This window comes from Orcinus orca, chromosome 8, assembly GCF_937001465.1.
Source record: "Orcinus orca chromosome 8, mOrcOrc1.1, whole genome shotgun sequence".
NCBI lineage: Eukaryota > Metazoa > Chordata > Mammalia > Artiodactyla > Delphinidae > Orcinus > Orcinus orca.
In genome coordinates, this window is record NC_064566.1 from 83,766,585 (window position 1) to 83,780,030 (window position 13,446).

Sequence of the window (13,446 nt, forward strand, 5' to 3'; positions counted from 1 at the left end):
GTGTTTCCCACTTAGAGAAGTTCCTTTAACATTTGCTGTAAAGCTGGTTTGGTGGTGCTGAATTCTCTTAGTTTTTGCTTGTCTGTAAAGCTTTTGATTTTTCCATTGAATCTGAATGAGATCTCTGCCAGGTAGAGTAATCTTGGTTGTAGTTTCTTCCCTTTCTTCACTTTAAGTATGTCATGCCACTCCCTTCTGGCTTGTAGAGCTTCTGCTGAGAAATCAGCTGTTAACCTTATGGGAGTTCCCTTGTATGTTATTTTTCATTTTTCCCTTGCGGCTTTCAATAATTTTTCTTTGTCTTTAATTTTTGCCAATTTGATTACTTTGTGTCTGGGTATGTTTCTCCTTGGGTTTATCCTATATGGGACTCGCTGCACTTCCTGGACTTGGGTGGCTATTTCCTTTCCCATGTTAGGGAAGTTTTCGACTATAATCTCTTCAAATATTTTCTCTGGTCCTTTCTCTCTCTCTCTCCCTTCTGGGGCCCCTATAATGCAAATGTTGTTGCCTTTAATGTTGTCCCAGATGTCTCTTAGGCTCTTTTCATTTCTTTTCATTCTTTTTTCTTTATTCTGTTCTGCAGCAGTGAATTCCACCATTCTGTCTTCCAGGTCACTTATCTGTTCTTCTCCCTCAGTTATTCTGCTATTGATTCCTTCTAGTGTAGTTTTCATTTCAGTTTTTGAATTGTTCATTTCTGTTTGTTTGTTCTTTGATTCTTCTAGGTCTTTGTTAAACATTTCTTGCATCTTCTCAATTTTTGCCTCCATTCTTTTCCTGAGGTCCTGGATCGTCTTCACTATCATTATTCTGAAGTCTGTTTCTGGAAGGTTGCCTATCTGCGCTTCATTTAGTTGTTTTTCTGTGGTTTTATCTTGTTCCTTCACCTGGTACATAGCCCTCTGCCTTTTCATCTTGTCTATCTTTCTGTGAATGTGTTTTTTGTTCCACAGGCTGCAGGATTGTAGTTCTTCTTGCTTCTGCTATCTACCCTCTGATGGATGAGGCTATCTAAGAGACTTGTGTAAGTTTCCTGATAGGAGGGACTGGTTGTGGGTGGAGCTGACTCTTGCTCTGTTGGGCAGAGCTCATTAAAACTTTAATCCACTTGAATGTTGATAGGTGGGGCTGGGTTCCCTCCCTGTTGGTTGTTTTGCCTGAGCAACCCAACACTGAAGCCTACCTGCCTCTTTGGTGGGGCTAATGACAGACTCTGGGAGGGCTCACGCCAAGGAGTACTTCCCAGAACTTCTGCTTCCAGTGTCCATATCCCCACGGTGAGCCACAGCCACTTCCCACCTCTGCAGGAGACCCTCCACCACTAGCAGGTAGGTCTGGTTCAGTCTCCCCTGGGGTCACTGCTCCTTCCCCTGGGTCCCGATGCACACACTACTTTGTGTGTGACCTCCAAGAGTGGAGTCTCTGTTTCCCCCAGTCCTTTCGAATTCCTGCTATCAATTCCCACTAGACTTCAAAGTCTGATTCTCTAGGAATTCTTCCTCCCATTGCCGGACCCCCAGGTTGGGAAGCCTGACGTGGGGCTCAGAACCTTCACTCCAGTGGGTGGAGTTCTGTGGTATAAGTGTTCTCCAGTCTGTGAGTCATCCACCCAGCAGTTATGGGGTTTGATTTTACTGTGATTGTGCCCCTCTTACCATCTCATTGTGGCTTCTCCTTTGTCTTTGGATGTGGGGTATCTTTGTGTGTAAGTTCCAGTGTCTTCCTGTCGATGATTGTCCAGCAGCTAGTTTTGATTCTGGTGTTCTCGCAAGAGGGAGTGAGAGCACATTCTTCTACTCTGCCATCTTGGTTCCTCCCCCAGCAATTTTTCATTTATCATAATTCCCTACAAATTTACCTAATATTTTGCCTATATCAATAGATAATTTCTTTATATTGCTGAATAGTGTCTCATGTTTGGTTTAACCATTCACCCACTGAAATACGTCTGGATTGTTTCCAATGTTTGGCTATTATGAATATGTCTTTATTTCTAGTTTTATTCCATGTGGTCAGAGAACATATTCCATATAATTTGAATTTTAAAAATTTGTTGTGGTGTTTTTTTCATGGCCTACAATATGGTCAATCTTAGTGTATGTTACACAGGTTCTTTGAAAAACATGTATTCTTCTGCTGTTGGGTGGATCACCCTATATCTGTCAATTAGATCTTATTTGTTGAGTTTGTTGTTCTGATCTGTATCAGTTTCCTGTGGCTACTGTAACAAATAACCACAAACTGGGTAGTGTAAGACAACAGAAATTTATTCTTTCACAGCCCTAGAGGTCAGAATCTAAAATCAAAGTGTGGATAGCTCCTTGCTCTTTCCACAGGATCTGGAGGAGAATAGGTTTCTTGACCTTTCTAGCTTCTGGTGCCTAATGGCATGCCTTGGTATTTCTTGGTTTGTGATTGCATCACTCCAATCTTTGTCTTTTTCACACTGTCTTTGTGCGTGTGTGTGTGTGTGTGTGTGTGTGTGTGTGTGTATAATCTCCCTCTGCTTTTCTCTTATAAGGAGGACACTTGTAATGAGAATCATTAGTGTTATAATTTTTGTTGCAATCATCACATGTGATTTAGACAGCTTATGAGGAGAAGGATAATATTGTATTTACCAGTATATTTAGTCTTTCCATCCTTTTCTTTTCTCCCTTCCTGATTCTCCTTAGAACATTATTTCTCTTATTTCATTCAATTTTAAGATCTTTCTTTAGCTGTTCTGTTAGGACAAAGACTTTTAGCTTTCCTTCAATTGACAATGTCTTTATTCCCCCTTCATTTTTCAAGAGTAGTTACCCCAGACATAGAATTCGCAATTGACACTTCTTTTCTTTCAGTATCTAAAAAAATGTACTGCTTTCTTTTGACCTCCATAGTTTCAGATGAGAAATCAACTGCCATTCAAATTAGTGTTCCCTACAAGTAGTACATCTTTTCTCTGTGACTGTTTTCAAGATATTTTCTTTGAATTTAGTTTTCAAAATTTAATTATAATATGTCTTGAGATTGATTTCTTTGGTTTTATCCTACTAGATATTCACATAGCTTGTTGATTCTGAGCATTTATATCTTCTATCAGATTTGAGACACTTTCAGCCATTATTACTTCAAATGCTTCTAGGACTCCCATGATATGAATATTGGATTTTTTGTTATTTTGCTACAGGTCCCTGAAGCTCTGTTTATTTTTTTCAGTCTATTTTCCTTGTTCAGATTGAGTAAATTCTATGGAACTATCCTCGCTGATTCTATTCTCTGTCAGCTCCATTCTAATTTTTAGCCCATTCCCCTGTATTATGCTTACCAATTTATGAAATCTGATAGATTTAAAGACAGTTTATTTTCATTATGCCTTATGCTATTTTATTAAAACTTTAATATAATTTTTTTGTGTGTGTGTGGTACGCGGGCCTCTCACCACTGCGGTCTCTCCCGCTGTGGAGCACAGGCTCCGGACGTGCAGGCCCAGCAGCCATGGCCCATGGGCCCAGCCGCTCCGTGGCATATGGGATCCTCCTGGACCAGGGCACGAACCCGTGTCCCCCGCATCGGCAGGCGGACTCTCAACCACTGCACCACCAGGGAAGCCCTTTAATATAATTTAGAATGCAATAAAACCTTAAGGGGATGTTTTAATTTAATGTAGTTGTTCACAAATTTGTCTCCTCCACATAAAAATATGTAGTTCCTATAATAGTTGTGCATACTGCTAAATCAATAAATGCAATCATGGTGAATATCTGAATTTATAATTATAATAAAGCAAAAACAATTCAAGAATACTAATTTATATTATTTTCCAATTAGGCTAAACCTGCATTTATGACAGAGACACAAATGCTCCAGTGATATTTGCCCAATTATAAATAAGGAAAAAATTCACTGATGAAAAATATTCTAAAATTAAGATATATACTGTGTATATTGTGGTTTCTCTTTCATGAATTTTTTTTTCTGTTATGTAAGAAGTAATCAATTATTTTATTCTCTCAGGCTCTGCTGATTCAGAGACTTCAAAAAATGAACTAATGCCATATATAAATCAAGAATATGTTTTGTTTTTTTGAGGTGGAATATAACATATTGCATTCAGCTTCTTTGTAAGTTAAAGAAAAACACTCTTATTTATTACACATAGCAAATAATGTATAATATTGTTTATGCCTGTATACATATACTGATTTCATATTTAAAATAAAAAGGGAGGTGAAAGCAAAGGTGGAAAAGGAAAAGGTCCATTTGTGATGGTAAATGTGGAGATTAATACATAGGGAAAAAAGAGAAAGAAAAAGAAAAAGGAAACACCAGTGAGGAAGATGAAAGAAACCAGTGATGAGAAAGAAAACCAGACAAGCAGGAGAGATAAAGACTGAATGAAGATAGCATATTGGGGAAAAAAAAAAAAAGTAAGGTCAAAGAACAAAGAGGAGAAGAGAGAAGAAAGTAAGATGTAGAAGGAAAAGAAAATAATTAGAAAGAAATCCGAGAAAAAAGGGAGAGACCAGATGGAGGTCTAAATCTATGAATATCAGAGGTTTGCCTTAAATCATAAGAAAAAAAATTAAAGTACTAATTGTTAAACTATGAGGTTATACATTATGTGTATCTTCTTTATTACACCTTTAATATTCTAACAAGTATATATCACTAACAAACCCCTCCCCCAAAAAAGCATATCAGGCATATATGTAATAATCTGGAAATACTTTTCAGGATAATTACTTTCTTTGTATTCAAACTATAGCCTGTAGTCTTTTGAGAGCCCACCTTAAATTGGGAATTGAAGGGTCTTCTTCATTCTATTCTATGGGCTATATAGATTTGGCTCTCCCTTCCATACTGTGCTAACTTTGAAAAGAGGAAACTTGTTTTATCTTTTTATGTTTATCATCCAGAGAAGTACTAGTAAATAGCAAACACTCAATAAACACTTCAATGAATAAATGAGATTATTATGTAAAAAATGCTGAAATACTGAACACTTGCAGAATCTTTATATAAAAAAGTGAATATTTCATTTCATTAAAGATATAACATGAAGCAAGGATTCAATTTTATTTCCTTATGTAGACTAGATCTTGGTAAATGGTGCAGGGGGAACAAAGTAAAACATTTGCAGGCTTACAAATCCAAATCTCTTTAGTTTTACCCCATATTTGTTCTATGCCTCCAATTTCATCAACTAGCCTAACTACATCATGCTATGAAGAACAAAAGAAAATAAATGTATTGAACACATTCCATGTAGTTGGGGAAAGTGACATAGATAAAACTGTTGCACAGTCTCAGTTGGTCTACTTATAGGCTGTTCTCTCCAGGTAATTACAACTAGCTTCCTCTCCAGATGTGCTGAAATATCTTATCCTAACCCAAATAACTATATTTGCATAACCATATCCTAAGTCTTCCTTCCTTCCCTACTGATGCTTATCCCCTCTGAGTGTTCCTTGGGGAACCAAGCTAAAATAGCATAAACCAGTGTTCATGAAATTTTTCATTAAACATCAGTTCTCAAATTCTCCAGTCAAATAGTACAGAAAGGAGGAATAGATTTAAATTACTACATCTTCAGATTCTTTATCTTATTAACTGAATTCCTTTAATACTGTCCCAACTTGGAGGGCTATTTTTAGCTTATATTGAACATGCTAGTTGATTGTTATTTTCTGGTAATACTGGCTGGCTTAATGACATCTAGTATAATTTTTTATTTTTAAGAACAAATGAATTGTCAACTAATCTAGTCAGTGCAAAATCTAATATATTTTCATAGGACTACAGCTGGTGAAAAATGACTTACATAAGGCTAAACAATTATTTGTATTCATTTAGTCTCCTGAACTTATTTTCTGAGTATTATTTTAATGACAGTTAAAGGCAGTTATATTGACAGATGGATTTATCCTAATTCTACTATTACTAAGCAGGTTGAAAGTTTTTGAACTGGCTCATGAACCAGTTTCATGATGTACCTGGGTGCAATTTCATTTTGACTGAAAATGTTTTGCTGTTTCATTTCTCATTGATCTTCCTTCCTTTCCATTGTGTTAAGAAAGTGACCAAGTGGGAAACAATAACAAATGTTTCTATTTAGAATCATAACTTATATTGGCCATAAATCACATTTAAATTTGCCTGTATGGATGCAGAAATTCAATAGAGCTAATTTCTTATTCTTCCTCTCCATCAGACAATAAATTAATTTTTGTGAACCTACTATGTGAATAGTGCTGATCAAAATTCTGTGTTAATTTTGCAGGTGATGGAAGTTAAAGGACAAATGATCCATGTCTCAGAATCAAATTCTATTTTATTCTTGGGTTCTCCATGTGTGGACAAGTTGGATGAACTCATGGGACGAGGGCTGCATCTCTCGGACATCCCTATCCATGATGCTACCCGAGATGTAATTTTGGTTGGTGAGCAGGCAAAGGCCCAAGATGGCTTGAAGAAGAGGATGGATAAATTAAAAGCAACTTTAGAAAGAACTCACCAGGCCCTAGAAGAAGAGAAAAAAAAAACAGTGGATCTTCTATATTCTATTTTCCCTGGTGATGTAGCCCAGCAATTGTGGCAAGGGCAGCAAGTGCAAGCCAGAAAGTTTGATGATGTCACCATGCTCTTTTCAGACATTGTTGGCTTCACAGCCATATGTGCCCAGTGTACCCCCATGCAAGTAATCAGCATGCTGAATGAACTGTACACAAGATTTGACCACCAATGTGGATTTTTGGATATTTATAAGGTAATGGGGTTTAGTTACTTATATATAAATACTTTTTAGTAGTAAATTGTCATCTTCATTAAATTACAAGCATACAATCTATTTCTCTTTTGAAACTTGATAGTAAATTGTGGATAATTTTAATTTAGAAATATCAGTATTTATACAGAATACAAGTATTTCTGCTCTATGAGTAAACTTTCATTATGAGTTGATTTATACTATTGATAAACTAACTGTGAATCATGATATTGCTCAGTAAGGAAAAATTCTATAGAACTAGTACTCTAAATTCATTATTATCAAAAATAAATAAATAAACTTGCTGAAATCTAGGCAACTTTTAACCATATAATTAGTTTTTCCTAAAGAGTAGGATTATGATATAAAGTAAAAGTTTTATATTGGCAGTTAAAAGGAAACAGCAATTTATGTTAAAACATGCATTGCATTGTGAGTTAAATCATGGTTAATCGGTATTTTGCTCTTCACTGTCAATTAATTGAGGTCCCTCTAATTCTGAAAGAATACATGTAAATATTCTAGCTATTATCCAAATAACCAATGGTTTTTAGTTGTAAGCACCTTAATTTTCCAAGCTACTTAATGGAAGAGTTTTGAAAATGTATACAAGTCATCATATGTTAGTCTAATTTGGCAAACTCCTTATTAATTTCTTATTAAAATTATAGCAATATTTTGAGTGATTCAGCTTCATGTCTATGTATTGAATAACTGTAACTTTACATAAAATTTCACATGGATTGCAAAATGTCAGGGTGCATGGCTTTTTGTTTTTAATATGGAGGACAGCAATTACTTTTAGTACAAACAAACTAGTGAATTTTAGATTTTTTTTTCTTCTTTACTAATCATCTAGACTTCTACTTCTTTCATAGTATGATCTACACATAAACAGATTCAGAAAGAATCTGTTTCACATTTTAGTTTCATATTATGATCCAGAGGGTGTTTCCATTTAGGTGTATCTCCTTTATGGAAAGATGTTCACTAGTTCCATCATGTATGATATACAACCAGTGTTAAATATTTTAGAAAGCCTCTTCTGAGTGGTAAACCCTCAGTGTGACATATGTATGAGGATTTGCTTTGTTATACAAAATAAGAGTTTTTATAAATTATATTTAACTTCCTTATAGTTTATTTTTATGTAATTTATGGCATAGGCAGCCAAATGTCTGGTCCTAAACCAGAGACATGATGAGTCTATCACTGTCAATTCCAGAAGAGAGAGCAGATTGTCCTGAATTTCCAGCACTCTTTTTCCTTCAGACTTTGGGCACTATTTTTTTTGGCCACCCTGCTTGTGGGATCATAGTTCCCTGACCAGGGATTGAACCTGCATGACAGTGATAGCATGGAGTCTTAACCACTGGACCACCAGAGAATTCTCCAGACTTTGGGCACTATTGCACCAAGCTCTGCAACCACAATCACTTCCTTCTAAATCATTGATTTGCAGTGTTAGTTTCCTTCAGCTAAAGTAGTCATATGTTTTTGTGGCTCTAAGTCTGTGCAACTAAATGAGCATGAAAAATAGATTCTTTTCTGGCAAAACATGGAAATCCCTGATTTAAATATAAGTATCAGTTTGGCTTTGAGAAAAGAAAAAATGTGATATCTTCTGAGGGTACAAAAACAATTTCAAGTTTTAAAAATACAGTTCATTTTACAGACATCAAGTCTTCCTTCCCTGGAGATAAGCTAGGACACCTCACAGAAAAAGAAAATCTGTGGGAATATACTGAATGACTTCAAATTTTCCTATATTTTATTAAACTGATAAGGTTCATATAGTTATAAATAATTATCAGCATGTTTTAAATTACAGAATGGATCTACTCATTCTCAGGTACTCAAGACTCTGCTTTCCATATTTCATATATATATTGAAAAGTAAACAAAACAGTTAGGTTCACAGATTCTCTTAAACTGAACTTTCTTATGAAATTTTAGCAATAAATTATAAGGTAAAATGATACCAGAGCCAGGTGTGTTTTTTTAATTTGTTTTTTTAATTGAATGTACGATCCTTTAAATCCTATAGCGCTTTACAGTTTTCAAAAGTTTCATACATATGATTTTATACAGTACCACAGTACCCCTTTTTTTACCCCATCCCAATTTTGCCGCTCCTCTGTTCACTCTCCCCATTGGTAACAACTAGTTTGTTCTCTATATCTGTGATGTCTGCTTCTTTTTTGTTTTATTCACTAGTTTGTTGTATTTTTTAGATTCCATATGTAAGTGATATCATACAGTATTTGTCTTTCTCTGTCTGACTTATTTCACTTAGCATAATGCTCTCTAAGTCCATCCATGTTGCTACAAATGGCAAAATTTCATTCTTTTTATGGCTGAGTAGTATTCTGTTGTCTACATATACCACATCTTTATCCATTCATCTGTTGATGGACGCTTAGGTTGCTTCCATTCCTTGGCAATTGTAAATAATGTTGCTAGCAACTTTGGGGTGCAAGAATCTTTTTGAATTACTCTTTTTGTTTCTTTATGATATATACCCAGGTGTGGAATTGCTGGATCATTTTGTAGTTCTGTATTTTGTTTTTTGAGCAACCTCAAAACTGGTTACTGCTGCACCAATTTACCCACACAGTGGCTGCACCAATTTACTTTCCCACCAACAGTGTAAGAGGGTTCCCTTTTCTTCACATCCTTGCTAACATTTGTTATTTGTTTTCTTTTTGATGATAGCCATTCTGACCTGTGTGAGGTGATATCTTGTTGTGGGTTTGATTTGCATTTCTCTTATGATTAGCAATATTGAGCATCTTTTCATGTGCCTGTTGGTCATCTGCATTTCCTCTTTGGAAAAATGTCTATTCAGTTCTTCTGCCCATTTTTAATCAGGTTGTTTGTGTTTTTGATGTTGAGTTTTATAAGCTGTTTATATGTGTTGGATTTTAACCCCTTATTGGTCATATCATTTGCAAATATCTTCTGTGTTCAGTAGATTGGCATGGAGAGAACATACCTTAACATGAAAAAGGCCATATATGAAAACCCAACAACTAACGTCGTACATTATACTCAATGGTGAAAAGATGAAAGCATTTCCTCTAAGATCAGGAACAAGACAAAGATGTTCACTCTCACCACTTTTATTCAACATAGTTTGGGAAGTCCTAGACATGACAATCACAAGAAGAAAAGAAAATAAAAAGAATCCAAATTGGAAAAGAAGAAGCAAAACTGTCACTGTTTGCAGATGTCATGATACTATAAAAAAAAAACCTAAAGATGTCACCAGAAAACTACTAGAGCTCATCAATGAATTTGGTAAAGTTACAGGATACAAAGTTAATATACAGAAATCTGTTGCATTTCTATACACTAACAACAAAATATCAGAAAGAGAAATTAAAGAAACAGTTCCATTTACCATCGCATCAAAAAGAATAAAATACCTAGGAATAAACCTACCTAAGGAGGTAAAAGTCCTGTACTCGGAAAACTATAAGACACAGATGAAAGAAATTGAGGATGACACAAACAGATGGAAAGATATACTGTGTTATTGGATTGGAAGAACCAATATTGTTAAAAGGACCATACTACATCAGGCAATCTATAGATTTAATGCAATCCCTATCAAAACACCAATGACATTTTTTACAGAACTAGAACAAATAATTTTAAAATTTATGTGGAAACACAAAAGACCACAAATAGCCAAAACAATCTTGAGAAAGAAAAATGGAGCTAGAAGAAACAACTCCATAGCTGACTTCAGACTATACTACAAAGCTACAGTCATCAAAACCATATGGTACTGGCACAAAAACAGACACATAGATCAGTGGAACATAACAGAGAACCCCGAAGTAAATTCACACAGTTTTAGTCAATTAATCTGTGACAGAGGAAGCAAGGATATACAATGGAGAAAATATATTCTCTTCAATAAGTCGTGCTGGGAAAAATGGACAGTTACTTGTAAAAGAATGAAATTAGAACATTCTCTAACACCATATACAAAAATTAACTCAAAATGGATTAAGGACCTAAATGTAAGGCTGGATACTATAAAACTCCTAGAGGAAAACATAGGCAGAACATTCTTTGACAGAAATTTCAACAATATTTTTGGGGATCTATCTCCTAATGTTAACAAAAGCAAAAAATAAACAAATGGGACCTGATTAAACTTAAAATATTTTGCACAGCAAAGGAAACCATCAACAGAGCCAGGTATTTTTAATGTATCTCCAATACTAGTGTGTATATGTATCTGGTATGATAGGTGTATATGGTGGCTTTGATGTTTACTCAGGCTTATGGAGGTTGAATCTGGGGGATCCAGACCGGGAAACACAATATGTGCTGAAGCCAGATTAATGATATGGCCAGAGAGACGGAAGGACAAATAAAGAGAATATTACCCTTGTTTAGGATAAAATGAAGTATCAATACATTATGATAACTACATTAGAGGTATATAATTTAGAAATTCTCGATCTGACCAGCCTAATTTAAGGTTTCTAATTATTGTAATCTTTCCAGCTTATTTTCTAGAATATTTACAGAGTGCTATTTTATACCAAGAACTATTTGCTAAAATTTTAATTGCTATTGAAAAAATCCCAAAGATGACAGAATTTTTTTAAGGATTATAAATCTGCTGATTTTATAAAATTCATAAGTATTTTGTTGGATTTAAAGTATGTGTAGAATTTTTGGTGGAATAATTATACCACAGAGATAAATAAGGGATAACTCACTTTTGTTTTATGTTAGAAAAGTGAAAGGAAACCAAGTAAAGCTGAATGTTAAGAAAAAAGAACTAGAGAACTAGAGAGAGGGCCTCACAGGGGGCATTCAAAGTCTGTTACATGCAACAAGACTCCAGTCTCTAAATTTATTTGTTCCCCTTCTCTTGATCATCTTATCTCATGTTTTCCTATCATAAGGGATATGATGCAGTGATGAATTATAATGACAGAATTTAACAAAATTAGGCCATAATAAGAAGGTTCTGCTAAAATAATCAAGCTTCCTATAAAGTAGGAGGTTAAGGAAGATGCTGTATATTTTACTGTGCATATTGCAAGCATTGAGAAAATTAGTCTTTAAAAATGCTTGACTGGCAAGATGTTACAGGTGTATGACTGCTAAATAAGAACAAGATAAATTGAAGGAAGCATGGATTATAATTTTGATCTCATAATTAGAAAAGCAAATATTCAGCAAATAGTCAACATAATATATTATATAATATTTTGCTCCTCAGGTTTTATAGGAGGTAGAGAATAAATAAAATAAAGAACAAGTAACTCTAACTATTTAAGTCAATTGTATATAGATAATAATAAATAATAATTAAATGTAGTAATAATAGTATTGGATGTTGAAGCAACATAATGTGAGTTTTGCCTCATTTTATATTTTTGTCTTTGCCAAGCCCTTTAGTTTGAAATAGAGGAGAAGTAAAGAGGACGATGAATCTTTCTCCATGCTCCTCTTATTGCATTCAGCCAAGGCTGCAGTTTCCCAGTGCTGTCTTAAATACACTCCTTATAGCGCTCACCTTTTCACCTTTAACACTTTCTTAATTTCCCTCCCGTTCTATAAACTGTAAAGTTAAGATTAGCACCTGGTGTATAGTAGTAAATGGACATGTTAGTTGTCATTTTTTTCTCAGATAGGTACATTTGGACATATGGGAGTGTGTATGTATTATGTGATTATTTTGTATGTTTTTGTATGTACATAAATAAAGTGTACTCAGTGCTTATTAGAAAAGAATAAAATATGATCTCATTTAATACTCCATGACTAACATGTGGACTTGTTACATTATCTCCATTTTCAGATAAATAATCTAAATTTCAGAGAAGTTAAATAATCCAGATAATATTGCTATTGAATCAGAATTTGAACCGACACTTGTCTGATTCTAAAAATCTCCAATTTTCCCACAAGTTTTAGGCTGTGGAAAAAGATCTAGACAAAGATCAAATAATAGCAAAAGTGGAAACTGTTTCAAAACTATTTTACGTGATCAGTAACTATAGTTGTACTATCAAATGATAAGGAAAACATTATGACAACATAACCCAATTCCACTCCCATCTCTTGAGTCGCAAATAGTTCAGAGTTCTGAGAAGCTGCATCTTTAAAAGTTAGGGACTCTTCCATTTGCCATACTCCCTTTTTGTCAGAAACTAGCTAGCATCTTCTCCCTTAATTTCTCTTATGGAGAAGTAGTGTACCAAGGAAACAGTGGGATCAGTGATCCCAAGTGCAGGCAATAAGGAGTATAATTTTAAAAGAATGAAACAATAAAAGTTGATATTTTTTAAAATCACCTTGGCCAGGCAACTCTAAGGCATGTTAGTAATAAAATACTTTCCTCTCCTGGGGTGGGAGTAGAGAGGCATTCCCATCACAAACTCCAAACCTGGTTTACAAATGTTTGTAGAGTTAAACGCTGAGTATCAGTGTCAGGCTTGGGTTGGGAAGAAAGAGTAGAAAGACAGGATGGGGCAACCAGGACATGCCAGGACCAGAATTTTGTTAGATCATGGAATCTGATGTTGAGATCTAAAAACCAACAACACAAAGTTCATATTGGCAAGGGAATACAAGTATTGTAAGTCCAGGTGGAAGAGCTGAGTCCAGCAAAGTAGGAAGGAACAGAAATCCAGGCTTACTCTTAGGGAATGCAAGAC

General features: G+C 34.9%; 1 protein-coding gene across 1 annotated transcript in view; it reads left to right on the forward strand.

The window, feature by feature from the left end:
• Nucleotides 1–13,446, forward strand: part of GUCY1A2 (guanylate cyclase 1 soluble subunit alpha 2) — a 436,347-nt gene that overhangs the window by 202,541 nt on the left and 220,360 nt on the right. Inside the window, exon 5 of the mRNA XM_004284012.3 lies at nucleotides 6,269–6,754. Coding sequence (XP_004284060.1) covers nucleotides 6,269–6,754 — 486 coding nt within the window. The remainder of the gene's footprint in view (nucleotides 1–6,268; nucleotides 6,755–13,446) is intronic.